The 25,697-nt window shown below is 50.2% G+C and overlaps 2 protein-coding genes across 3 annotated transcripts; both read right to left on the bottom strand.

Annotated features, from left to right (window-relative positions):
• Positions 1-420: 420 nt before the first annotated feature.
• Positions 421-21,701, bottom strand: LOC143638233 (major vault protein). Of its 2 annotated transcripts, none has more exons than XM_077105941.1 (15): positions 21,619-21,701; positions 12,422-12,566; positions 12,090-12,285; positions 10,490-10,613; positions 10,239-10,370; positions 8,793-8,887; positions 8,267-8,503; positions 6,679-6,960; positions 5,418-5,662; positions 5,123-5,320; positions 3,641-4,027; positions 2,230-2,346; positions 1,947-2,073; positions 1,062-1,250; positions 421-672 (listed from the first exon to the last, which is right to left on the bottom strand). In XM_077105941.1, the coding sequence occupies exons 2-15, from the start codon at positions 12,544-12,546 to the stop codon at positions 454-456; spliced, it is 2,673 nt and encodes an 890-aa protein (XP_076962056.1). In that variant the 5' UTR covers positions 12,547-12,566; positions 21,619-21,701; the 3' UTR covers positions 421-453. The 2 variants fall into 2 exon arrangements, with proteins under 2 accessions (XP_076962056.1, XP_076962057.1); XM_077105942.1 differs by lacking the exon at positions 21,619-21,701 and adding an exon at positions 12,790-12,828.
• A 1,144-nt stretch (positions 21,702-22,845) lies between these two features.
• On the bottom strand, positions 22,846-25,671 carry Pagr1 (PAXIP1 associated glutamate rich protein 1). Its single transcript, XM_077105970.1, has 3 exons — positions 24,790-25,671; positions 24,506-24,588; positions 22,846-23,233 (listed from the first exon to the last, which is right to left on the bottom strand). The coding sequence occupies exons 1-3, from the start codon at positions 25,266-25,268 to the stop codon at positions 23,034-23,036; spliced, it is 762 nt and encodes a 253-aa protein (XP_076962085.1). The 5' UTR covers positions 25,269-25,671; the 3' UTR covers positions 22,846-23,033.
• Positions 25,672-25,697: the final 26 nt, after the last annotated feature.

The following is a 25,697-nucleotide window of genomic DNA, read 5'->3' on the forward strand; positions in this document are numbered from 1 at the left end:
GGCGCCAAAGGGAAGTTACCTAAGTAAGCTTGGGGGGGGAGGGGCCTCCATGGTGGCTGAGGGTAGATTCCAGAACTGCCAGGCCACCCTGGGTTCTTAGAGGCATGAATGGGAGGAGAGGTTGTCAGTCCCAGCCATCCTAGAGGGCTTGGCAGGCAGACTGCGTTCTCCCACAGGTGACATCTTCCTGACCTGAGATCTAGGAAAGTTGACTCCCTAAAGGACAGACAGCTTGCTAAGGCTTTGGGAATCCCATTGTGATCAGGGCAACTTTGGGCTCATCTCTGACTCCATTTCCTCTCCTCTTTACAGATGTGCATAGTCTCTAGTAATTATCTTCCAGATGTCAGGGGTACACTTCCCTCCACCAGTAAGCTCCTCATAGCCCAGGCTTGAGATTAAGAATTTAAATGCCCAGAAATGTCCACTTTATTGGTCAGTTGTGAGTAAGAGCTAAGGCACAATTTGGTTGCCTCCAGCAGTCTGAGGGGCGGGAGGACCCTGAATATGTAAACCCTCCTGGGGGCTGAGCCCACTAGCCGCCTTTCGGGCCTGGGGCTGACCATCAGACCCTAGCCCCAGCAGCCCAAAGGCTGTGTTGAAGAGGTTGATGGGAGAGGAGCCATCAGTGATCAAGGTGGATTTCAGACCCAGGGACTGGAGCAGTTTGACCTGGAGGTGAAGAGGAGGAGGAGGAAGGAAAGAAGACAGGGTTAGATGTTGGTCACTTCTTGCACTTCCGAGTGACCCTCCTGAAACCAACCGATTTGAAGTGTCAGCTCCCCCTCATCCCATCACCTGGCCCGCCTTCCTTGGAAGCATCGGTCACAGACCAACACCCCAGGTATTCACCATCTCCCCCAAGAGTTCCAGCTCTCTGTTGAGTCTAATACAGTGCCTGATGTTGACACACATGACACCATGCTCAAGTGACAAGTGATAAAGGGACGTCTGCTCACTCCCTCTCCATGACACTCTAGATGTTATTTCCTTTCTGCCTTCTTAGTTCCAAGGCTGGTCCCAAGATGAACACACGTCACCAACCTCCCCCTAACCCTCACCTGCATCTCTGGCCCGGCCACAGCCAGGTCCCTGATGGTGCTGGGGCCCAGCGCCTCTGTCATTTGCTTGAACTTCTTTGCCTCCACCTCAGCCAGTTGCTGGGCCTTGCTCACTTCCAGCTCCAGCTGAGCCCGGGCATAGACCAGTTCCAGCTCTCGTACTTTCTGGACCCGCTGGAGCTCAGCCTCCTGCAAGGGAAGAAACGTGGCTGGCTTCAGATCATGTGGTCCCTGGGAACTGTCCAGAAAGTCACCCTAGCCAGTGTTCCTGAAGGAACTGAGGCAGAGGGAACACAGCTCTAATCTTTTAGTCAGCAGGGTGTGAATCCTCGCTCTGCCACTGCTCAGCTAGTGACGCACAGCGCTCCTTCATCTGAGCATCAGTGCAGTGGTGCTCATGCCTGTGATCCCAGCTACTTAGGAGGCTGACACAGGAGGATTGCCAGTTTGAGGCCAACCGGGGCCACTTAACAAGATCCTGTAGAAAATAAAAAAGGGCTGGGATGTAGCTCAGTGGTAAAACACCCCTGGGTTCAATCTCTGATACCACAAAAAAAAAAAAAAAAAAAAAAAAAAAGATAAGACCTACCTCAATGGGATTTCAAGCACAAAATAAGAACATGAATGTAAAGCACATGCTTCACATAACTGGCACAAAGGTGTCAGTGTTTGAGTACTCATCTGCAAAATGAGTATAATAATCTTTACTTTCAAAGAATGGATTAAATGCATTGCTATAGGGCAAAGGTCTTTGTAAAACACAAAGTACTTGAAGAAGGCTTTATATTAGGGTGCTTGGTATCCTGCTTGGCTTCAGGGACCATAATGAATGGGTCTCTTCCAGGTTCCAAGGCCACACCCTTCCACAAGCAGTCCCCAACTCACCGTCTCAATGGCCAAAGCCTGTGCCTTCAGCTTGGCCTGCAGCACGGAGCCTTCGCCCTCAATCCGCGCAGCCTCTGCACGGGACTCAGCCTCAGCCTTGGCAGTCCCGGTGCTCTCTACCGCCATGCTGGAGGGGAAGGCAGAGTCCCATAAGACTCAAAAGAAAGCCCTGACCACTTGGGGCCTTGATTTAGGCCATGCAACATGCTGTTCCAACTCAAACACGCCCTGGTGCCCCCACCCACCATTTCCCAAGACCATCCTCCTCTGGTTCTCCACCCACCTCAAAGCTTCAAGCTCCAGGAGTTCTTTGCGAGCTTTTTCAGCTTCTGATTGGTCCAAGATCTTCTGCCTCTCTAGTCGGCCTCGGGCTTCTTGTTCTAGTCTCTGGGCCTCGTGCCTGGATGAGATCAGGGACAGGCTGAGATGCTGGCATGGGGCCACAGCTGGAGAGGACTGCCAAGGGCAGAGACTGCCAAGCCTTAGGGAGCCAGGACAGACCCTGGCCTCCAGAAGGCACTGGACACGCACCTCCACTCAAAACAGCGGGCACGCTGTTCGCATCCCCAGGGTGGCTCTAGACCTGGGGAAGGTAGCATGCTCAGGGCCCCTGCTTCACCCAATATCCCCTCCAGTGGGAAAAACAAGTAAGCAAGGGCGATTTCAGATAGAAACAAGCACCTTGGAGATGGTAAAATGGGTGTCTAGGCAAAGAGGGTGCTATTGCAGTCATGAGAGAAAGAAAAGGAGGCGACCTTCAGACTGAGATCAAGAGGAGGAGCCTGGTTTGAAAATGCTCTGGAGGAAGCGCTTTCTACGCAGTGGAACAGGCTGTGCAAAAGGATGTTGGGCCGGACGCAGTGGCACGCACCTGTAATCTCAGCTGCTGAGCACAGTGGCGCACGGCTGTAATCTCAACTGCTCAGGAGGCTGAGGCAGGAGGATCTCGAGTAAAAAACAGCCTCAGCACTAGCGAGGTACTAAGCAACTCAGGGAGACCCTGTCTCAAAACAAAATCAAGGGGCTGGGGATGTGGCTCAAGTGGTAGCGTGCTCGCCTGGCATGCGTGCGACCCGGGTTCGATCCTCAGCACCACATACAAACAAAGATGTTGTGTCCCCCAATAACTAAAAAAAATAAAAATATTAAAATATCTCTCTCTCTCTCTCTCTCTTTAAAAACAAAACAAAACAAAAAAAATCAAAACAGGGCTGGGATGTGGCTCAGTGGTCGAGTGCCCAGGAGTTCAGTTCCCAGCACAACTCCCCCAAATAAAAGGTGGGGAAAAGCTGCATATGTGGGGACGAGAAGGGAGTCAGTGAGGCAGGAACATTTCCGTCCACTAGGGAGGCAGGCTGGGAGTTGGGATGCATGGAGGCCAGACTTGGAAGCCCTTAGAAAGGAATTCATTTGCGGTGCCAGAGACGGAACCCAGGGCCTCATGCACGCTAGGCAAGCACTCCACTGCTAATCCGTACCCCCTGCACCAGGAGCAAGGTGGGAAGCTAAGGGAGTACAGGTGACACCTTAGTCACATTTTTAAGTGGGTCACGTTATCCACAGTGTAAAGAGGTCCTAGAGGACAAGGATGCAGCAGGTGGACATAATGGACTCCATGCTACTCACGCCCTGGGAGTAGAAGATGGAGACCCCAGAGAGGCATTCTAGGCAGCTGAGCCCCAGGTGTCACTCACTTGGCTGCCGCTTCCTGGGAGTTGGTGGTGATCTCAATGGCCAGCTGGACACTGCGCTGCAGGGCGTCCCGGGTCCTCTGATCCACAGGCTCCACTGACTGCACATCCACACTGCTCACTACCAGCCCATTTTGGGGGAAGATGGCCAGGTCCCGGGGCTTGGGCAGGGTCATGCCATCAGAGCCCTTGACTTCTGAGGTCTCAAAGCCAAAGACGGCTGTGCGAATGATGCGAGCCGAGTTCTTATGGAAGTCATCGAAGGTGACAGAGGCCACAGTTCCTCGCACCCGGGAGGCAATGGCCTTACAGGCATCCCCCACAAAGTCAGGCACCGAGAAGAGCTTGGCTGCCTCCTGAGGATCATTCCAGTCACTCAATTCAAAGTGCCTATGGACAAAGAGGCCCAGAAGAGAAAGCTGTTTTCTTAACCAGGCACAGTGACACAAGCCTGTAATCTCAGTGGCTCAGGAGGCTGAGACAGGAGGACGGCACATTCAAAGCCAGCCTCAGCAACTTAGCAAAGCCCTAAGCAACTCAGCAAGATCCTGTCTGTAAATGTCCAAATAAAAAATTAAAAGGGCAGGAGATGTGGCTCAGTCCCCGCCCCCCCCCAAAAAAAGACTTTCTCTGAGTAGAATTTCAACACTCATCCCCTATAGCTGGGCAGGGCCCCTTACAATAGATAATGCTAACTTGTACCAAGTTAGGTCCCAAGGAACATACCATGTTTCCATTTAATCTTCTCAGCTACCCTAGTAAGCGGGGATAAATATTCTCCACATTTTAAAGAGGTTAACTGACTTGCCCAAAAATCATACAATGTGTGGCAGGAAGGAATTCTGAATCTAGGCAATCTGTCTCTTAATGATTATGCCACAGTGCCCTGGAATATGCCGAACCCATCCACCTCACATGGTACTGGCTACTCTCAGCCAAGAAATGAGAAACACACACGTGGGAGTTGGTAAGCATTAGTTCTGCAGGTAACTTATCTCACCCTAATTCTAAGGGCTGCCATTGGAACTCTTGTCATATACAGGGACTGTTCTAATTCTCTCAGCACCCTGTCAACAGCCCTGTGATGTAGGTGATGCTGTTACACATAGGTAAGCTGAGGAGAGCACCAAGTGGTTTGCACAGGTCCATAGCTAGGGAGAAGCAGAGCTGGGCTGTGGTTTCAGAACAGGTGCTTTGGCCACATGGTCTGCCCACTCCTGCCTGCTGTATCCCATTGATCTTTTAATAACCTTTCACTTGTGTTGTGTTAAATGCATGTTGGGAGTTTCCCTGGGGTAGTGTTCAGCTACTGGTTCTCAAAGTGGCAGAATGTGAGTGAGCCCACAACTTCCCTGGATTCGCCTGGCTTCCCTCTGCACCAGGCATGGAGTCAGGCATTCTGCCCTCATTAGGAGGCATCTCTCTTTCTCAGGGCTCCCCAGGGCTGCACCCAGCAGGCCCTCACCCAAGACTCCCAGCCCTCACCAGTTGTAGGCGAGCTGCAGCTGCAGTCTGGCATGATCCGCTGTTTCTATGGTGATGACATCTGTAAAGAAGTCAGGTCCCAGCAGCAGACAGAGGGCTCGGCGGGCATGGGGACGCTTGGGCCGCCCCGCCGACAGGGACAACACTGTGAACTGCTCCTCAGGACCCAGCGACACCAGCTCTGGCCCAAAGACCACCCTGAAGGGAGAGCCAGAAGTCAGGTGGGGGGAGAGCCAGAAGTCAGGTGGGGGGAGAGCCTCCCCTACCACCCCGCAGGCTGGGGCCAGCCGCTCACCGGGCTCTCTTCTCTCTGTAGTCATACACCTGCACGGCTGCGTTGTGAGGGACGCGGTAGCTGACCACACGCGTCTTGTTCCGGGGAGCTGAGGGCTGAAGGGTCTTAGCTGTGTCCTCCTTGCCCCTGTCTGCCAGAGGGTCATGCCTCTTGTTCAACAGCTCCTCCACCCCAGGGGGCAGCTCCTTCTCCCACAGGACTTCATCCTGCGTCAGCATGTAGGTGCTTCCGATCACAGCACGTACCTTGAGAGGTGGGGACAAGCAGAGGTCTTATCAGTGAGGGTTAGAGCCGTCTTGAGCAGAGCTGATCCACCGTGGAGCAACACAGCAGGTCAGCATGGTCCATGCAGCAAAGCTTCATCTGGGCAAGCTACTCAAGCCTTTACTTTGGGTTCTTCATCTGTAAAATGGACATGACCGTGGCCACCTTGTGGGGTCAAGGACCTAACTGCTTCATGTGTCCAGTTCAAACAACAACACTTGGCATACAGCAAGTGCTTAATATTATTATTCCTGGGATGCTTAGAGGGCATCACAGAGAGATGCAATGCTAGGAAGTACCTCCTCAGATTCTAATGTGTATTTCTAGGTTGGATTCTTAGATAAAGAGGTTGGAGATGTAGTCCTCAGTCAAACCAAGGTTGAAATTTTAGGTGAAGCAGCAAAAGGGAAATCTTTCACTAGCATATGGGCATGGGGGAGGAGGGTGTTATTGCTCCCAGGTCACACTCCAGTGAGGTGTTCAACCTAGGACCAGATTTGCAGTGGGGCAGAATCACCATCCCAGTACCAGGCTCATCCCCGCAGTTTGAGGTTTCGGTTTTTTTTTTTTTTTTTTTGCTACCAGAGATTGAACCCAGGGAGCTCTTTACCCCTAAGCCACATCTCCAGCCCTTTTTAATTTTTGAGACAGGGTCTCACTAAATTGCTTAGAGTCTTGCTAAGTTACTGAGGCTGCCCTCAAACTTGTGATCCTCCTGCCTCAGCCTCCCAAATTGCTGGGATTATGGGCATGTGCCACCATGCCCGGCTTCAGTTACAGTTTTGAAGTAAGATATTTTAGACAAAGAAATGGCAAATATTCCATGGAATGCCCTCGAGTCCACCAGCAGCCCACGCAGATGCTATTATAGACATTGCTGGCGTCCCCTCCCCCATGCCCACCATGTGCCTCTCTCCAGCAGCATCAGATGTTTGCTCAGAGGAAGTCACCACCATGGTCACATAGCAGTGACAGCCGCCCATCCCTCAGCAGTTACCCTTCCAGTCTTGACGTCCTGCACATAGATGCCCTCATTCTCGTCCAGAGGGATGGCCTGCCGCTCCTCCACCACCTCCACCTTGGCAGATGGCACATACTCCAGGGGCCCTCGGATGAGCCAGCGGTCCCCCGCCTGGTGGGAGACCTTCTCCTCCTCCTCCCCCTCCTCCAGGGACTGCAGAGCCCTCAGCAGCAGCCCCTGCTGCTCCGACAGCACATACACATCTTGAATGCCTCGCTCCAGCCTCTCCCCTGGCTGCAGGAAAAAAGACTTCTCTCCCTGGTGGGGAGACAGGTGAGGAGAGGGTTAGGAGCAGTTGCCACCCAGGGATACAGGTGCCTCCAGTGGCACCTCCCCAGCCCTATGCTATCCTGGGCTTGTGCTGAGTACAGGAGCCCCAAAGCATGCCCCACCCCCACATTATAATACTGTGGTGCACTCTCTGGACTGTGAGGTCTAAAGGCTATAGAATCTCACTTAGTCAAACATGTCTCTGAAAGATTCTGTGAACTGTCACACCTGGATCACTACAAGTTAAACTTTTTTTTGATAGCGGGGATTGCACCCTGGGGTGCTTCATCACTGAGCCACATGCCCAGCCCTTCTTACTTACTTGTTTTGTTTGTGTGGTGCTGAGGATCAAACCCAGTGCTTCACATGTGTGAAGCGAGCACTCTACCATTGAGCCACAACTCCAGCCCCCTTTTTATATATTTTTTTTAAATTTTAAGACAAAGTCTTGCTAAGTTGCTGAGGCTGACCTCAAACTTGGAATTCTCCTGTTTCAGCCTCCAGAACTGCTGGGATTACAGGCATGCACCACAACCTCACCCAGCTCCAACTTAAACTGTTTGGAGTTAACCTATTCACAAGAGTTACAAAGCTGGATATGGTGGTGCATGCCTGTAATCTCAGCAATTCAGGAGGATGGCGCAGGAGGATCACAAGTTTCAGGCTAGCCTGGGGCCATTTAAGCAAGATCTTGTCTCAAAATAACAACTAAAAAGGGCTGGAGATAATAGTTCAGGGGTAGAGCGCCCCTGAGTTAAATCCCCAATACCAAAATAATAGATAAATAAGAATAAATAAAATAATGCAATATTCTGGGAACATGGCGGCCTCCTCTGTTTATGCGTTGTCTGGGCTGCATTTACAAGACAACAGCTGAACCACTGGGCTTCAACAGCAACCCTGTGCTATAGGCAGAAACTACCTTCTGCGCAGCCCTTTAGAGGAAGTATGCGGTCCCTGGAGTCCCCACATAAAGTTCATGGAGCGGGGGAGAAGGGTAAACTGGGATTTGTTTTACACAAGATGACCAAGGTTCCAGAACACAGAAGAGACAGGGTTTCAGGGTCTTCGGGCATGGGGTGAGGGGGCAGGATGCAGAGCAGGAAGCACGTCCCTGAGGTTCCCTGGAGGCTGCCCGGGTTTCAAATGGGAAGGGTCCTAGGCACACAGAACTAAGTGTGCAAAGGCACCAAGGGTGTTTCTAGACTGTGGAAAGGGTGGAAGTCAGAAGCCTCCTGTCACTCAAGAGCATTTACCCTCATAGGACAGGCTCTGGGGTAAAGGAGGAACTCACCTTGATGACCCGCTTTTGTCCCAGCTGGTTCTTGCCATCTGGTCCGACGGGGTCAAGGACCACACAGTAGTTTTGGGGGCCCAGTGTGGTGATGGGCACAACTCCTAGTACTTCCTCATGAACATCGGGCACGTGAGCTGCTGTGTCCTGTACTGTCACCAGCCACTCCTCCCCAGTGCGGCGGGTCACTCCACGCAAGTCCTGGAAGTTCTGCCGAGCCCGGAGGTGCAGGGCTGTCTGCAGAAGGAGACGCTGGGTGTTCAGTAAGTCTCCCTCCAACTTCCTCCTACCACTTCCTTGGGGGATTCTGGGAACACCACTGGCCACTAACTCTGCTCCCAGGTCTGAGTGACTTTTTAACCCTTCCAGATAGCCCAAGAGAGTCCTCAGTTGATGTGCCCTCTGGGGGTTTTATAGTGACCCTAGTAATGTCTTCCTTTCACTCTCACATTGTCTGCTGCTATTCTTTGCCACTTTTGAGCATTCCCTAGCCCAGGGTCCCTTTTCTCATCCCCAGGCCACAGACCTTTTCCGTAAGGATTACAGCATCCACCAAATCCAGAACCTCCTCGAACACTGCTGGGAGATATGCACCCACAGAGCGGACCAGCCATTCTTCTCCTGGTCAAGGGCAGGAGGTCAAGGTCAGAAGTTATGCAGCCTCCCCCAGATGTCTTTTCCACAGCTTAGATAACAGGACTTCAAGGGTGAAGAGAAGTCACTGCACCCAGATTCAAAGGCCTGTCAGGAGCCCTTGGACTCATTCCTTTCTCCCCAGAATTAAAAAAAAAAAAAAAACTTCTAGAATGCTAAAGGAGTTGCTACGCGAACACTCTGCTATTCCTTCTCTATGCCCCAAAGACTAAGTTTTTCCCTCCCCTAAAATGGGCAGGAAAAGTGCCTCTATTAGCCAGGCACGGAGGTGCATGCCTATAATCCCAGGAGCTCAGGAGGCTAAAATAGGAGGATCGGGAGTTCAAAGCCAGCCTCAGCAAAAGCAAGACACTGAGCAACTCAGTGAGACCCTGTCTCTAAATAAAATACAAAATATGGCTGGGGGTGTGGCTCAGTGGTTGAGTAACCCTGAGTTCAATCCCTGGTACCCTGGTGCCTCTAGTAGAGTTGTGGGTATCCTTTTGTTTCCTGGAGCAGCAAGGAAGCCCAAGCCTCAGCCTTGCCCCATCTGGTCACATATCCTGGGCAAGTCATCGGACCTCTGTGCCTCAGCCTTGCCATATGGAAAACGGAAAAGTGACAACTCAAGATTGTTGGTGGACTCAATAAGTTACAATTTGTAAAGCATTTTGATCCACATCCTGCAATGCACTTGGCTGCATTTGTTCACTGTATTTGAACTCTGCATTGTTGGTCCAGAATCAGATAAGACCTGGCCACTGCCCACTGCCCACAGCTCATGGTGAAGGGTGGGAGAGGGCAAGGCCACGCCCAGGTGCTCATGATCACAGGATCAGGGCTGGGGCAGAGCCAGCGCTGGACAGCCCTCCACAGTTCTCAAGAAATACCGAGGGCTGGGGATGTGGCTTAAGTGGTAACGCGCTCGCCTGGCATGCGCGTGGTGCTAGGTTCGATCCTCAGCACCACATAAAAATAAAAAATAAAGACGTTATGTCCACTGAAAACTGAAAAATAAATATTTAAAAAATTCTCTCTTTTCTCTCTCATTAAAAAAAAAATACAGAAACACCAGAGTTTTGTGAAAACAAACTCAGTTACTATGCATAGCTATGATGCTCTACCAAAAAAAGGGTGTCTTTTTTCTGGTGATGGGAATCAAACCCAGGGCCTTGAGCACACAAGGCAAGCACTCTACCCACTGAGCTGTAGACCAGCTCTTAAAAAGAAAGGAGAAACCAGGGAAGCACTGCCCTCTGGCTACAAGTGGCTTTCCTGCCTCCCCTGCAAGCAAAGTCCCTCCTGCCCACCCACCATCAGTGTCCCTTGGGGTCCCCACCTGTCACCCTCTCCTTGCCATCCCGGTCCACGCACTCCTTGCGGGCCCTCAGCCTCAGTGCCTGATTCTGTCTGATGACAGTAGCCTGAATGATCTCCACAACTTCTACCTCCTTCCGGGGGATGTACGTGCCTGGGAAAGGGGAGATGGAACAGAAGCTGAGGATAGAAGAGATCAGGGCGATGGTGGGAAGGCAAAGACCCTGACCCCAACCAAAGACCCCGACCTCTCCCAGTGGAGAGTTAACTCACCCGGTCCCTCAAATAGCCATTCGTCTCCTGCTACTATCTTGTATCCATCCTTATCCTCAAAGTCCAGCAGCGCCTTAAGATGCAGGGCAGTGTTGGGCAGGACCACTTGCAGTGGGGTGATGTCCTAGTGGGGGATGAAGAGGCCATGGGCACTCAGTGCTATGACCTTGGGGGTTAAACCTCATAGTATGAAGGTCAGAACCTATGGCATCAATCTTTATATGTCCCAAAATAAGACCCAGGTGGAATACCCAAGGTAGAGGTGGTCCCAAGGACATCTGATCTAAAGAACTAAAGGATGGAGTAGATCAAGTAGGAGGATACTGTCATTGATGAGCTCAGGAGTTGGTTAGAGCTAATAATCTAAGAGGGAGACTGAGTAGAAGGCTTGAGATGTGTTAGAAATATCTGGGAAGCTGAATCAATGAAATTTCCTAGTTTGTTGTTCACCGGTGCTCTCTAGGGATTATATGAAGGTGGGAAGATATAAACCATTATAACATTAACAAGCAAGTTTTAAGCGTGGTTTTGCCTCATGGTTATAAGATAGTTATTGGTGTTCAGTCATCACATCTTCTTCAGACAAGAAGGCAAAAAAAGTAGATGCACCTTTGAAAAATTTGTAGAAATGTCTCCACAAACACGAATTCATTTGATATTTGACAATGTTCTGAGAGAGAGAGGAAAGGAAAAAAAAAAAAGGATCACAGACAGTAGGAGACACATTCAAGGTCACACAGCCAGTAAAGAATGGAATCAAGACTTGAATCCTAGGGAATCTTGCCTGCTCTCCCGACTCCAACTAAACTGGCCCTGGGCTGTGAAGATGGAGTAACCACTCTGCCCTCTGGCCACACACTGGCTAGTCTCTCCCTTTCCCTGTTCACCTCCCATACACAGGATACTCTGGTCATTGTGACTGAGGACACAGCCTCTGTCTTCACAAAGTTTCAGTTCCAGCAGGGAGATAAGGCAGGACTATTCTCCCCAGACTGCAGATGTCAGGGAGGGTGGTTCTGCAGAAATTCACTTGAAGGAGAAGTTTGGGAAAGCCTTTTGAACTGGGGCTTAATGGAGGAACGGGCTCTTTTTTTTTTTCTTTTGGTACTGAGAACTGAACCCAGGGGAGTTTTCCCACTGAACCACATCCCCAGACCTTTTTATATTTTATTTTTATTTTGAGACAGGGTCTCACTAAGTTGCTGAGGGTCTTGTTAAATTGCTGTAGCTGGCTTTGAACTTGCAATCTTCCTGCCTCAATCTTCTGAGTTGCTGGGATATCCAGCTAAGTTAGATGGAAAGGAGAGAGAAGTGAGAGGTGAGAAGAGCCTCAGGAGATAGAGGATGGGTTGGGCTCCATCACGTCCACTTGATGGAAGGGAATCTCCGCAAGGCTCCAAAGTGGAGACAGGAGAGGAGGGTAGGTTGGGGACACAGAGGAGGAAGAAGGGGGCTGGCAAGGCGAGTAGAAAGATGGTGAGTCAATTCTGCCCTGGTGAGAACAAGCAAATGTCCTCCCAACCCTTCCCACTGTCCCCTCAGAAGACAGTGCAGAGCCCTAGGACAGGCAGAGTGGGGGATGGGGAAGCAAGCCAAGTACCTTTTCCAGCACTTCTCCTGGGTACAAGGGAAAGGGGTCCTGGGCCAACCGGATCTCTTGGTCAGCGTGGCGAAGCCGTACTTGCCCTGTGACATCGAACAGCACAGAGCCCTGGGCATCCCGGGACACAGGGTTGGTCACTATGCAGTAGTGGCGTGGGGGGACTGTTACCATGCGCACGGGGGCAAACAGCACCCTGTTAGAAGGCGAGAAGGGGTGTGAAGACTCAGGTCCCTGTTCCCAGAGGAGACAGCAAACAGGAAAAAGCTCCCTGCTACCCAAGTTTGTGAACAGGGCAGAGACCAATGTGCCCTTCTTGGCCCTATACCAACCTCTCATTATCCTGCCGGATGTAGGTCTTTGGCCCGATCTCCACCCGGGACACGTTGCTGTTCTGGTCCAGTACATGGATGAAGTGGTATGGGGGGATGCGGATGATGGACTCTTCAGTTGCCATAGTGACTCCTAAGCACAGGGCTATGACAGACAGATGGGAAGAAGACACAGGATAAGCACAGGGGACCTGGGATGAGGCAGGCCCCAGTCTAAAGATGGCCTATGGGTGGCCCTTCATTTTTCAGCTCAAATTTCCTGTCCTTACTCCTGCGTCCCCTTTGTTTTTCCCACCCAGGACACCAGAGCCCATCCACAAAAGGTTAGATCAAAAGGTTCCCCTCTAGGTGCACAGAGTTAGAGCTACCTCCAGCTGAAGTGTAGATCCGTCTATGGGGACAGAGATGTAGCCTCTCCCAGCACACAGTGGAAAGCAGCCACTCTGCAGGGCGCTCTGGCTCCTCCAGAGGCAGGCAGCTTTTATTTCAGGGGATCCCAAAGACCAGGCGCAATATAAAGTGTTAGCCTGCAGCCAAAGAATATCTGCATGATCTTTTTCTGCCCCCTCCCCTTCCTTGAGCATTAAGCAATACTGGGGTGAACAGGTGAGATGTGATCCACCAGGGAAGGGATCCCTGACCGAATTGATGCTCCCATAGAATCACCCAGATTGGTAATAGCCAATCATTCTAGTGTTTGCCTCTAGTTCCCTTTCTGGTCTGTTGTCACCCTGTTGTTATGGAATCGGGGAAGGGAAAAGGGGGCAAATAATTTTTGTATTCCACCCACCCCAGGCTACCTGCCTCCATATCTGGGTAGTTTCATTCAGAGGCTGGCCTGTTCAGGAACATCACACACATGACCTAATGCCCATCCCTACATCCGGCACCCCTTGGACTCTGGACATGTTTTTATGAGTCAGCAAAGGAAATCAAGTTTACTATGCAACTCTAAGCCTTGTCCTTAGATTACAGATTTTTTCCTTCTTCTGTTTGCTTTTTTTTTGGGGAGGGGTGGACATTGGGGGGGTAGGTAATAGACGTGAGTCTTGGGAACATGAGGTTAAGGGGATAATTCTATAAACTGGGTCTATCATGCTAACCCCACATGCTTTCTTTCAAAGAGTAAACTACCCACCTAGCTTAAGAAATGCTACATTCCTCACGAAATACCTGTGATCTGCAGGAAGAATGTTGAACACAGTTACCCTGGGGAAGGGACACTTTTGTGACCCTTACACAGACCGGATTCCTGAATTCAGGGAGATAAGGAGAATTCCCCCTAACTGGTTCCGATTACAACTGGTCAGTGTGGGCCTAGCTCACTCAAAGTTGCCTCTAGATCTTTAGCAGGTCATTAAAATGTAAAATCTCCCCTCTAAAGGTAAGACCATACAAAGTATGGACATCTGGTGCAATCCTGCTTTCCCTGGGGCCCCCATTAAAATTGGTGGGTGGCAGGGGTATGTCATTCTCCTGAGAGGACCCCCACTCTCTTGAGAGCATGCCCCCCTTTACCTTTTCCTATCCCTTCTAATAAGCTCCTGCTTGTTACTCTGAGCAACGTGTCTGAAATCATACATACAACAGGGCCCTGGATTCCACCCTGATATCTCAGAGCTAAGACTCTTCATTCCTGAGATGATCCCAGGAATGGCGAGTCTTTGCTCTTTGATATCAGGGTGGAATCCAGGGCCCTGTTTGTAAGTACTCTACTGCTGAGCCGCACCCTCAGCCACCACATATTTCTGAAGTCACCAGCAAAAGGAGTGGCTCTTCATTTATTCACTCAGGCAATTTTCCATTTGGGGAACAATGAAAGTAAGATGGTTTTGAAGTGGTTTCTCACAGGACAAATAGGCAGAAGCCCAGAAATTACAGAATCAAAACTGGAAGAGAGACCTGAGAGAACAGTTTTACTTGATTTTAGCTGGGCATGGTGGCACATGCCCATAATCCCAATAACTCAGGAGGCTGAGGCAGGCAGATTGCAGTTTGAGGCCAGCCTCAGCAGCACAGTGAGATACTATCTCAAAAAATAGAAAGGACTGGGGTGTAGACCACCCCTGGTTTCAATCCCCAGTATAAAACCAAAATAAGACAAAAAACCCAAAACCAAATCATGAACTTTTACAAGCTCTGAATTCCTGCTTTTCTTAATGCTTTTGGAAACCAGCAACACAACATCCACATTTCCAGGTGGCAAAGTTGGCAAGAGCCAAGTAGCAAGTACACCCCTGTTCTTTCTTTTGGTATTGGGAACTGAACCCAGGGTGCTCTACCACTAAGCTACATCCCCAGTTCCCAGTCTTTTTTGTTTTTGGAAATGCTAAGTCACTGAGAGTCTCTCCCTAATTTGTTGAGGCTGGCCTTGAACTTGTGATTCTCCTGCCTCAGCCTTCCGGAGTTCCTGGATTACAGACTTGCACCAGCATGATTGGCAAGCTGCACCCTTTCAATGAGACACAAACTTTTCTGCTCACCCCAGTCCCTGGCACTTCATATTATCTTATACCTGAGCAGCTGCATGCATATCAGCTCCCTGGCTCCTATTTACAATGCATTAACTGGGGCTAGGGTTGTGGCTCAGAGGTAGAGAGCTCGCCTAGCATACGTGAGGCACTGGGTTCAATCCTCAGCACCACATACAAAAATAAAATAAAGATATTATGTCCACCTATAACTAAAAATAAATATTTTTTAAAAATCCTTTAACTCAGCATTATCAATAGAACTTTCTACAATGATGGAAATATTCTAAATCTGCTGTCTTTAGACTAATCACATGTGACAACTCAATACTTGAAATGTGGCTAATTTTATCTGCTGGGTGTAGTAGTGCATGCCTGTAATCTCAAGGACTCTGGAGACTGAGGCAGGGGAGGATCCCAAGTTTGAGACCAGTCTCAGGAACTTAGGGAGACCCTAAGCAACTTAGTCAGATTCTGTCTCAAAAAATAAAAGGGGCCGAGGGTGTGGCTCAGTGGTAAAGCATGGGTCTGGCATGTATCAGAGCCCTGGTACTCCCCGGCCATTTTGTTTTTATACTGGGGTTTGAACCCAGGGGTGCTTACCCGATGAGCCACATCCCCAGCCCTTTTTATTTCATTTTTATTTTGAGACAGGGCTTTCCTTGCTAAGTTGCTGAGGCTAGTCTCCAACTTGCAATCCTGTGATTATAGGTGTGTGCCACCATGCCCAGCCCCTCAAATTTTTTTAAAATATTAAATAGAAAAATGAGGCTAGCTGATCCTATAATGAACAGTATGGTTTTAAGCAGTTGAGACCCAGATAGAGTCAATGAGTCACTCAGGGCCACAAAACAAGTTAGTGATACTATCAGCATTAGATGGATTTCTGGTCCTTTCTTCCTCAAAAGGTGCAGTGGGACACGAATTCAGACTGCCTGGGGTTACAACTTGTTGCCTGTCTCATCCATTTCCTGCTGGTCTTATCTCCCATTTCTCCCAGCTGGTGGCTTTCCACATCATATGGTGGTTACCCTGCTACTTAATCTTTTCTTTTTTGGTACTGGAGATGTAACCCAGGGGCACTTTACCATTGAGCCCAAATCCCCAACCCATTTTTGCTTTTTATTTTGAGATGGGGGTCTCACTAAGTTACTAAGGCTGGCCTCAAACTTGGGATCTTCCTGCCTCAGCCTCCTGAACTGCTCGCATTACAGGCATGTGCCACTGTGCTGGGCTTCTCATTCTTTTATCTTGTAATTTTGTATGGAATATGACTTTGATACTTTCTCTGGCTCATTTTTACTTGATGTTAATTTCCCTAACTTGTAGGAAGGTGGCTTTTTCAACTTCAGGGCTCTCTTTCCTGTGTTTGGAGAACCAGGGGCTCCATTTTCAATCTCTTGGCCCTGTTCTCCAACGGGCTCTTATCTGAGCCTTCTTTGCTTTCTCTTGCTCATTCTGCTAGGCTTTGCTTCCATTTTCTAGTTGTTCCACAACATGATCTGGGCCCTACCCTGGAAGGACTCTTTGCAGGAATCCACCAGCTAGCACTGCCTGGACCCTGGACCCTGGATGGTGGCTCTAATCCCTTATTCAATGGGTGACCTTATGTGAGTCCCTTTGACCTCCCTGAACCAGCTTCCTTGCCCACAAAAAGTGGACAGATAATAGCCTCTTACTTCAGCATCCTGAGATTAAGTTTATATACAAAGTGCTCAGAGCAGCTCCAGGTTCTCCTTAAGCACGGAGTATTTTGCTGTGGAGGGACAGTGTCCAAGGCCCAATTTCCTTACCCAGCACCGCAGGTCCCTTCTCCACCTGGCATTCTGGCCTAACCCACACTTGTTTGCTGACCAGGAAAGTGACAAGTCTTGTGTCACCCCAGCTGCAGGACTAGAGGCTTAGCAAAGTAGGGGCTTCTGACAGACAGGGACTGCTTTGCCAGGATCTCTGCAGGGTGGAATCATGGCCAGGAAACCAGATGGGGCAAGAGGAAGTGCTCCGGCTGTAGGCACGAAGGTGCGGCAGGGTTCTGAGGCCCCATAGGGAAGATTTGAACTCTAGAAGGCCACATAGGCTGGAAGCAGGCTGTGGGAGCAGCCTCGATTGGCTCCTTATTGGGCCATCTCCCCCTCCCCGAGGGCTGAGGCCTCTTCACCATCTGCCACTCCAGCTGGGCCCAGTCAGGGGGGCCAGAGCCTCGCCCAGCTCAGTGACTCAGCAAGAGTCCTCCTCATAGCTGATCGTGGGCTCCTGCCTCACTGGGAGAACAAGCCTGGGCTTCAGTACCCTCAGGCCCCCATCTTATCCCTGACCACCTCACATGCCCTAAAACTGTGCCTTTCACCTAGACTGCTTGCCAAATTCTTTCAGAGCAGGTCTTGACATTATACTATGCCTGCGATCACATTTGTGACAAGTCTCAGATTTAGACTTTTGTGGCTTACCAGATGACATGCACAACACGTTAGAGCATTTTATATCCATATATCAGGGTCCTCAAAAGTTAATGGTAGGTTGGGCGCAATGGTGCATGCCTGTAATCCCAAAGGCTTAAGAACCTGAGGCAGGAGGATCATGAGTTCAGGGCCACCCTCAGCAACTGAGCAAGAACTTGAGTCAAAATAAAAAAAACTAAAAAGGAGTGAGGGGGCTGGGGTTGTGGCTCAACAGTAGAGCGCTTGCCTAGCACGAGTGAGGCCCTAGGTTCAATTGTCAGCACCACATAAAAATAAATGAATAAAATAAAGACATTGTGTCCAACTACAACTAAAAAATAAACATAAAGGGGGGGAGGGCCTGGGGATATGGATCAGTGGTTAAGCACCCCCAGGTTCAATCCCTGATACAAAAAAAAAAAAAGGTCAATGGTGAAGGATGGTATTGGCTTTTGGAAAGTCTAGACTTCAGGCCTGGCCCTACCTCCCCAGATCTACTCCCCCACCCATCTCCCTTCAGTCCCTTTGAGACCTGTCCTCTAGTTGGCTGGGTTGGGGGTATGAAGAACATGCTCAGCCTGGTCTGACCACAAGTGTCTCAAATGTCATGAAGTTTTCTGAAAACAGCCAACATTCACCTGAAATCTCAGAGACCAGTATTCCCCTAACACAACACAGATAATGGATGTCAGGGATGGATGGGCAGAGAACTAAATAGCCTGTCCCGTCTTCAGCTGAAGCTGGGTTCATCCTCTATTTTTAAAAGGGGCTCCTGGACTGGGGAGTAGCTCAGTGGTAGAGCACTTGCCTAGCATGTGCAAGGCCTAGGCTTGAATCCCCAGCACTGCGAAGACAAAATAAAACAGAGGGGCTCGTGATCCCAAGCTCCTGTCTTTAAAATAATACCAGGCTTCAGACAAAATTAAAGAGTCCTGAATCCCTACTTATCAGAGACCTTCAGAATCACCTGGTAGATGCAGTAAATTGGAAACAGCAGATGCCAAAGTTGTGTATGTGGTGTGCAGTGAGCGAGTGGCAGAGCACCAACTAAAAGCTTAATAGTGATGCAGAATCTTGTCCCCATCCCCTAACTGTAGAATCAACCATCATTTTTACAAGATTCTCTGAGGATTTGGGCACACTGCAAAGTATGGGAAGAGCAGGTGCATAGCAGCCACACCCAACCCAGGAGGCACAGGAGAAGTACCTGGAGATCTTCTAAAGCCACCCATTTCTGGGCTGGGGAAGGGTCCAAGCACTGGTTCTAATATATAGTCAGGACTGAGGATGAGTGGGGAAAGTGTCAATCTGGCAGGTTCTGGCATCACCAGCACGATCTTGGGTCACCTACTAGCACCTGAGCCTTGCTCTGCTCAACTGTGAAGTGGGAATAAATGATGCTTCCTGAAGCTGCAGGCATTAATTAGAGAGAAGGAAATCTGGAATGCATAGTAGAAGCTCAACAAACAGCTAGGAGCAAGAGTAAACCTGAGATCAAATCAGAATGCTCCTGGAGGGCGGGGAATTTCATTTATTCTCCTTCAGCCCTTCCCCTGTCCCAGCTCTAAGCAGCCTCTTTATCCCCATTCCTGGGGTCTCTATCCAAGTAGGCCTGTAGTTGGAGGTGAGGATGGTCACCCCAGCTCTGGGGTGACCATCAACCTTAGTTTTAGAAAAGTGTGTGAAGTTCAGTTTAAACAGGGATTTTTTTTTTTTTTTTGGTCAATAGAGTTTGCCTTCATGATTCTGAGTTAAACATTCTATTTTATGAGTCACATGACTCCGAAATTGCAGAGAGCTTGTTTTTCATTTGGTGGTTTCCCGGCTTACCAAAACCATTTCCTGCTTTAGGGGACTATTAATGGGAATTGAGAATGTGTGGCTGAAGTTAAATCATTTTAAAATTTTTTGGTGGCAAAATCTTGGGAGCTTTTCTTCTTAAGAAAACCCTACTTGAGATCTAACCCACTTTGGGGGAAGTGGAGTAGCTCAGTGGCCTCAAGGGGGGCAGAGCAGTTCTACCAGCCCCAAACCCTACTCCTTTGATCTCCTGGATGCTGCCAATAAAAGACAATCACTGAAGATAAGGATTGTAATCTACAAGTGACCCAGAAACCAGGATTCAGACTCTAAGCTAGATCAATATTTTCTTTTTTGGGGGGTGGGGTGGGGATTGAACCCACGTGTGCTTAACCACTGACCAACATCCCCAACCCTTTTTTATTTTGAGACAATCTCACTAAGTTGCTGAGGCTGGCTTCAAACTTGCCATCCTCCTGCCTCAGCCTCCTGAGTCACTGGGATTACAGGGCTGCACCACCCTGTGATAAACAGCCTGTCCTGAACCCACCTTCAGGTGAAGACAATACTTCCTAAACACTCCCAATCATAGGACTTGGCTACAAAGGGTTCCTGTCTGTAGCCCAAACTGGCCTTGAGCTCCTAGGCTCAAATGATCCTCCTGTCTTAGTTTCCCAAGTAGCAGGAAAACTACAGGAACATGCCACCATGCCTGGTATCTGGCTGGGATACTTTTTTTTTTTTTTTTTTTTAAATATTTATTTATTTATTTTTTAGTTTTCAGCGGACACAACATCTTTGTTTGTATGTGGTGCTGAGGATCGAACCTGGGCCGCAGGAGTGCCAGGCGAGTGTGCTACCGCTTGAGCCACATCCCCAGCCCCTGGCTGGGATACTCAATCCTGTTCATGCTGTTTCCCTGCATGAACCCACTGGGTCAAGGTTTCCAGGAGAGACTCCCCAACTTGTATTTGAGAAAAGTACCCTCACATAATAGCTCTTAACTTGAATCCTGGTACAGGTAAGGTTTGCAGTAAGTTAAGTGCCTTTAATCAACTCATTTTTCCTTCCTAAGAACTTGGAAGTTAAGGAACTTGCTCAGGATCACACAGCTCTCAAAGGCTGGAGTCAGAATTCCACCTGGGGCATTGTGACCAGAGGACTCCGGTTTTCCAGGAAGAAGCATGAAGATTTGAATCCTACATTGAGGACTTAAGAGCCCGAGTAAGGCTGGGTACTTCCCAGGAAATAGTTTGAGTGGGGGTTCATAAGTGAGCATTTTCTCGAGTGCAGGCAGGATCAGCGCCCACTTCTGCTCCTTCAGAACCTGAGAGAGCAACACCAAACAAGGAGGCCTGAGCACCCAGTTTCCTTGGAGCCCTGAGGTCGTCTCTAGGCTATCCACTCAAGGTTACAGAGAACTGTCCTAACCAAACAGCCCCACCCCAGGGCAGGCCAGGTGCTCTGGGTGCCAAAGGCTGTTCACAAGTGGGAGTTTCCAGGGAGAGCCACCAGCACACTCCACAGGACATATCTTTCCCCTATATCCCAGGGGTTTCCCCCAAGCAGAGTACACAGGGGACATGTGTCAACTGCCACCCCCACCCCCTCCTCTGCTCTAGAGAAACAGCTCCAAGATCCCCAGAATCACAGACTGGTGGGTCCAACTGAGCTTTCTATTTTTCATTTCCTCCTCCTCAAGAGAAGAGAGCCTCTCTTACCAACTCCACCTTTTGGAAATCAAGCCCACCTTAAGATCACTCTGCCCATGATCTGTCTAGTGACTGGCCAAGGCTCCCTACTGGCACAGCCCTGCAAAGGGCAGTAGGAAAGCCTAACATTTGGCAGAGTTAAGGAACCTTCAACGGGGACAAATCACATTCTAGGAACTTGAAGGGACAGGCCAGAACCCAGGTCCCTACAGGGTGAAGGATGAGGGCAGCCAAATCAGTCTAGCTCCAAGATGGAGTCTGAATGGACCCTCATATTTGCATGTGTGTGGGGGTGGGGTGGTGGGAGTGGAAGAAACCCAGGCCCTTGTGCATGCTAGGCAAGTGCTCTACCCCAGAGGTACAGCCCCAGTCCCCACCTTTTAAGAGAGTGTGTATGTGGGGGGGGGGGGGGGGGCGGGGCGGGGGGTGTCTCACTATATTGCCCAGGCTGGCCCTGAACTCTGGGACCACAGCCACATACCACTGTGTCTAGTAAGGTCCCCATCTTACTTTGGGAGAGAGACTTCTTCCTGAAGTCAGAGAGGCCTGAGATTTGAAGAGTGGGAGTGGTGGCCCTAATCTACCTTCACTCCCAAACGCAGCAAACTCCAACAAACAAAACCTCCCAAAGCAGCCTCCTTGTTCCTTTCTTCCCCAGGTTCAGGGAGATCTTAGCTACCCCAGCAAAAGGCCCTAGAAAGCAGAACAAGGTCAAAGAGAGCCTTGGAAGGGACAAATACCCACCACTGGTTTGGGGACCAATGTGATGTACTCACATCTAGAAGCCAGGCTAGCAGCAGCACCCTCAGATCAGGAAACTCTCTCACAGTCCAGGGAGCACTTCCTGGCTGCGGAGGGTAGGGCAGGGCAGGGAAGGGCTGGGCTGGACAGGGAGGCGGGGCAGGGGCGGGGCTTGGATGTTTAAAGGGCCCCCCCGCCACGGGGCTCATTTTCTCCTTGGGGCTACTTTGGCTACAGTTGGTGGCACCACAGTTCATTCCACACAGGAATTTCTGCCTTAGAGCCAGCTGGCCACACTGGAATGAGACTAGGAGGATCAGAAGGCCCGAGATAGGAGGGCAGATGGTGACTGAGTTCTCCTCTACCGCATGTGGCTTTCATTGTCCAATCTGGGTGAATAAGATTCTACCTTTCTGCTCAAGTGTGGCCAACTGTTTGGGCTCTAGCTGCAGCCCCCTCGAGAGAAGGTAAGTTTGCATATTTTATTTTAGATTCAGAAAATTTCACCCAAGTCTCCAAATAGACATTCAACCCAATATACAGACATGCATGCGCGCCCGCACAGGCACACATACATACATACACACACACACACACACACACACACACATACACACCCTCTTTCCTGCTGAAAAACTGATGTGACTCCATTTTTTAAAATAAATAAATAACAGCAGCTTCTACCTCAAGGCCTGTCCTAAGGAAGGGGACGTGACCCTTGTCCTTGGAAAAACCCACAGAGCACTCCTAGGCACATACCCAGCCTGCTGAGTTGTTTGTCTACAAATAACAGGAGAAATCTGTGGTGCCAGGTGTCCCTGACTCAGTTAAGCTAGGTGAGGACCCATAGCAACCCCCAAAGGGCTTCCAGTCAGCAGGAGATAGAGAAAATACCTGGGATGCCAGATGACCCCCGTCTCCCGCCCAGTAGTTTATGGTGGTTGATAACATGTTGGGAAACCATGTAGTTTAGCAGGTACACCCCTCGTGGCCTAAGCCAATCAGTTCAAAGGACACCCCCCCCAGTACTAACCAATCACCCCTACCCAACTTGCTCCCGCCAGTGAATGTGCTAATCAATATTAAGAGCTGTTGTTTGATTTTCCCGCGATATGGAATGATTTGCTATGTGATGTTGTGACACATAGAGTATCCCCTCAAAACCTATAAAATCTCACTGAACTCACTCCCTGGGACCATTGCGCCGGAAACGGTTGTGAGTCCAGGCTCGAGCTTGCAATAAAGACTCTTGTGTGATTGCATTGGATTCGGCTCCTGGAGGTCTATTGGGGGTCCCACGAATCTGGCATTACACTGCAAGGTGCTGTGTTGGGAGCTTGGGGTTCTTTCTCCCAAGTTTCCCAGCATCCTGGGTTAGGAAAGTTAGGAAAAGAGGGCCCAGGCCCTAGCAGATACAGTCTCTGCATCATAGAGGCGGTAAAAACAACAGTCAGTATTTCCGTTGTCGAGGGAAGAGACTACTCCCCGATGACCGGAGTGGGGGGCTGGCTGGGCTGGGGTCCTCTGAGTCCAAGCTGAAGAGGTCCCTCCCAGTACGAAGAATCTGCTCCTCCAGCTTCTTGTGTCGCTTCATGTCTGAGAGGACCTTGTCCAGGCGGGCCTCCCGTTTTTGGCTCCGGGCTGAACTTCCTAAAGAGGAAGGTAGGAAATGTTGAAGAAATTGAGGGAGTGGATCTTACTCATCACTTGGGGAGCTTCCTTAATACCCAGGTTTCCAGGCCTCAGCATGGGGATTCTAAGGTCTGAAACTGGACCATAAATGGGGAGAAGGGCACAGCAATGAAAGTCTTGAGTTAAGAGAAGGCACCACTAACATGATGAGCAAGCGTGATGGCCTTGGGGCAGGAAGAAAAGTTTGTTCAGAGATGGTAGGGGGAATCTCAGATGCTCTCCCCCCAACCCTTGCAATAGAATCCCTGGAGATGTTAAGCAGAAAAGTGACATGAATTCTGTTTTAAAAGGACCACTCTGATGCTGAGACTGGAAGCAGGGAGGTAAGTTAAGAGCTACTGTAACTGTGGCAAGGGAGATGGTGGCATGGATGAAGGTATGGAGCTGAAGGCAGACATTAACAGATGGACTTGGAAACGTTGTGGAGCAGAGCTGGTGGTACTTGCTGCTGGCTTGAATGTTCAGGTAATAAAAGAGAAATCAAGAATGACTCAAGAGCCAGGCGAGGTGGTGCATGCGTGTAATTCAAGAGGCTCAGGAGGCTGAGACAGGAGGACCTCAAGTTCAAAGCCAGCCTCAGCAAAAGTGAGGTGCTAAGCAACTCAGTGAAATACTGTCTCTAAATAAAATACAAAATAGGGCTGGGGATGTGGCTCAGTGGTCAAGTGCCCCTGAGTTCAATTCCTGTTACCCCCTCCCCTCCCCAAAAAAGAATGACTCAAGAGTATATTCTAGAATGTCATGGAGGTGGGAAATTGGGTCAGATTAAGTAATTTACACAGTAGTACAGGGATGTGGCACTAGATAATAATGAACAGGACTTGGACTTTTGAGGAGAGGATAAAAGGAACGGGAAACATAATAGAACTATCTGTAATAGTCTATCAAAATAAGACAAGGACAGGCATGGTGGAGCACGCCTGTAGTCCTAGGAACTCAGGAGGTTGAGGCAGGAGGTTCACAAGTTTGAGGTCAGACTCAAAAACTTGGTGAGGCCCTAAGCAAGTTGGTGAGATCCTGTATCAGAATAAGAAGGACTGGGATGTGACTCGGTGAATGCCCATTACAAAAGAGAGAGAGAGAGAATGAGAATTAACCTAAGCTCACTGGAGCAGCTACAAGTTGTATGACAATTGAGGCACCCAGCAAAGGCCTCTTCAGGGGAGTCATTTTTGATGTAACTGGGAGGAGAGGCCCTTCACCTCCTCCCCAAACTTTTCCCTCTTGTACCTGGGGTGCGTCTCCGGTCAATCAAGGAGTCCTTTGGTGTCATTGGCTCATCATCGAAGTCAAATTCCGTAGGCATGTGAGGTCTGGGACAGGTGGACAAAGAATGAAGGGTAAGAGTAGTCCTCCCAAACACCCACACGTTTTTCCCCAACCTGTCGGCTCTTCCTTTCCTGTTCCCTTCTTCCACTTTCTAAGCTCCTGGGTCCCACTTTTTTTCCCCTCCCTATTTTTTCCTGGCATCAGGAGAAAAGTCCCAGTGACAAGGTGTAAGATTGCGTTCTCACTTTTCCTCTTCTTCTTCCTTGGCCTCCGGCTCCTCATCAGATCTCTCCTCTTCACTCTGGGCTTCGGGTGTTGGGGGCCGTCGGGGCAGGATCTCCGCTTGAAGCTCCAAGGTACCTTGGACAGCCAGCAACTCATAGAGCCGCTGGATTTCAGAGGGCGGGGGCATCCAGGGCTGTCCGTCCGCGGGCAGCTCCACCTCCTCATCGCTGCAGGGCACGCACCAGTCCTCGGATTCTCCCTCGACACGCTCCTCCCCCTCGGCTCTGGGTACTTCTGTTGCCTCCTCAGTCCCGGGCCCGGCATGCTCGGCCTCCTCCTGTCCTCCTTCCCCCTCTTCCTCGGCCTTGTTGGCCAAGACAGAGGGACCTCCGGTATCCTCCACGGCCAGAGCCTGGAGGCCGGAAGTCACTTCCCCTTCTTCAGACAGAGGCGCCGCCGTGGTGGACGCAATGTCTCCCTGACCCCGGGCAAGGGACATAAGCCACTAGGGAAGGGGCCTAACAATATAGGAAATGCTGGAGTACCAAACCAGGTCCTCCCGCCCCAAGTGATTGGGATCCCCAGGGTTTTAGGAAAATCTCTCTTCAACCAATCAGGCTCCAACAGTATTCTAAGTGGCCAGAGCGCCTACCCCCAGGAGGGGGCGCTCAGACCCCTGCAAGGTAGGGTCCCACCCCAAGGATCGAGATCCGGCACTCTGACGGTCCCGAGGACCCGCAGAATCCAATTTCCGAGCCAGAGAGGGGCGGAGCCACTAGTCTCGCCTTCATATCACTCCTCTCCACAAGTGGACCCCGCACCCTCTCGCCTGACCTCGCAGTTGGGGGCCGTGTCAACTCAGCGGCGGTACGCACCTGGAGCTAAGACCCGCCTCCCGGGCTGCGCAGAGTCACAGTACGCAGGCGCA

Source organism: Callospermophilus lateralis, chromosome 19, assembly GCF_048772815.1.
Source record: "Callospermophilus lateralis isolate mCalLat2 chromosome 19, mCalLat2.hap1, whole genome shotgun sequence".
Taxonomy (NCBI): domain Eukaryota; kingdom Metazoa; phylum Chordata; class Mammalia; order Rodentia; family Sciuridae; genus Callospermophilus; species Callospermophilus lateralis.

Bases quoted from the DNA above. Each gene is read 5' to 3' on its own strand.
- Pagr1 (XM_077105970.1), bottom strand. From the start codon at position 25,268: ATGTCCCTTGCCCGGGGTCAGGGAGACATTGCGTCCACCACGGCGGCG. The intron at 24,589-24,789 runs GTGAGAACGCAA...CACCTGTCCCAG, and splicing joins AAGGAAGAAGAAGAGGAAAA to ACCTCACATGCCTACGGAAT. The intron at 23,234-24,505 runs GTACAAGAGGGA...CTTCCTCTTTAG, and splicing joins TGACCGGAGACGCACCCCAG to GAAGTTCAGCCCGGAGCCAA.
- LOC143638233 (XM_077105941.1), bottom strand. From the start codon at position 12,546: ATGGCAACTGAAGAGTCCATCATCCGCATCCCCCCATACCACTTCATC. The intron at 8,504-8,792 runs GTCTGTGGCCTG...CTCCTTCTGCAG, and splicing joins CTGTAATCCTTACGGAAAAG to ACAGCCCTGCACCTCCGGGC. The intron at 1,251-1,946 runs GTGAGTTGGGGA...CTTCCCTTGCAG, and splicing joins AGGCTTTGGCCATTGAGACG to GAGGCTGAGCTCCAGCGGGT.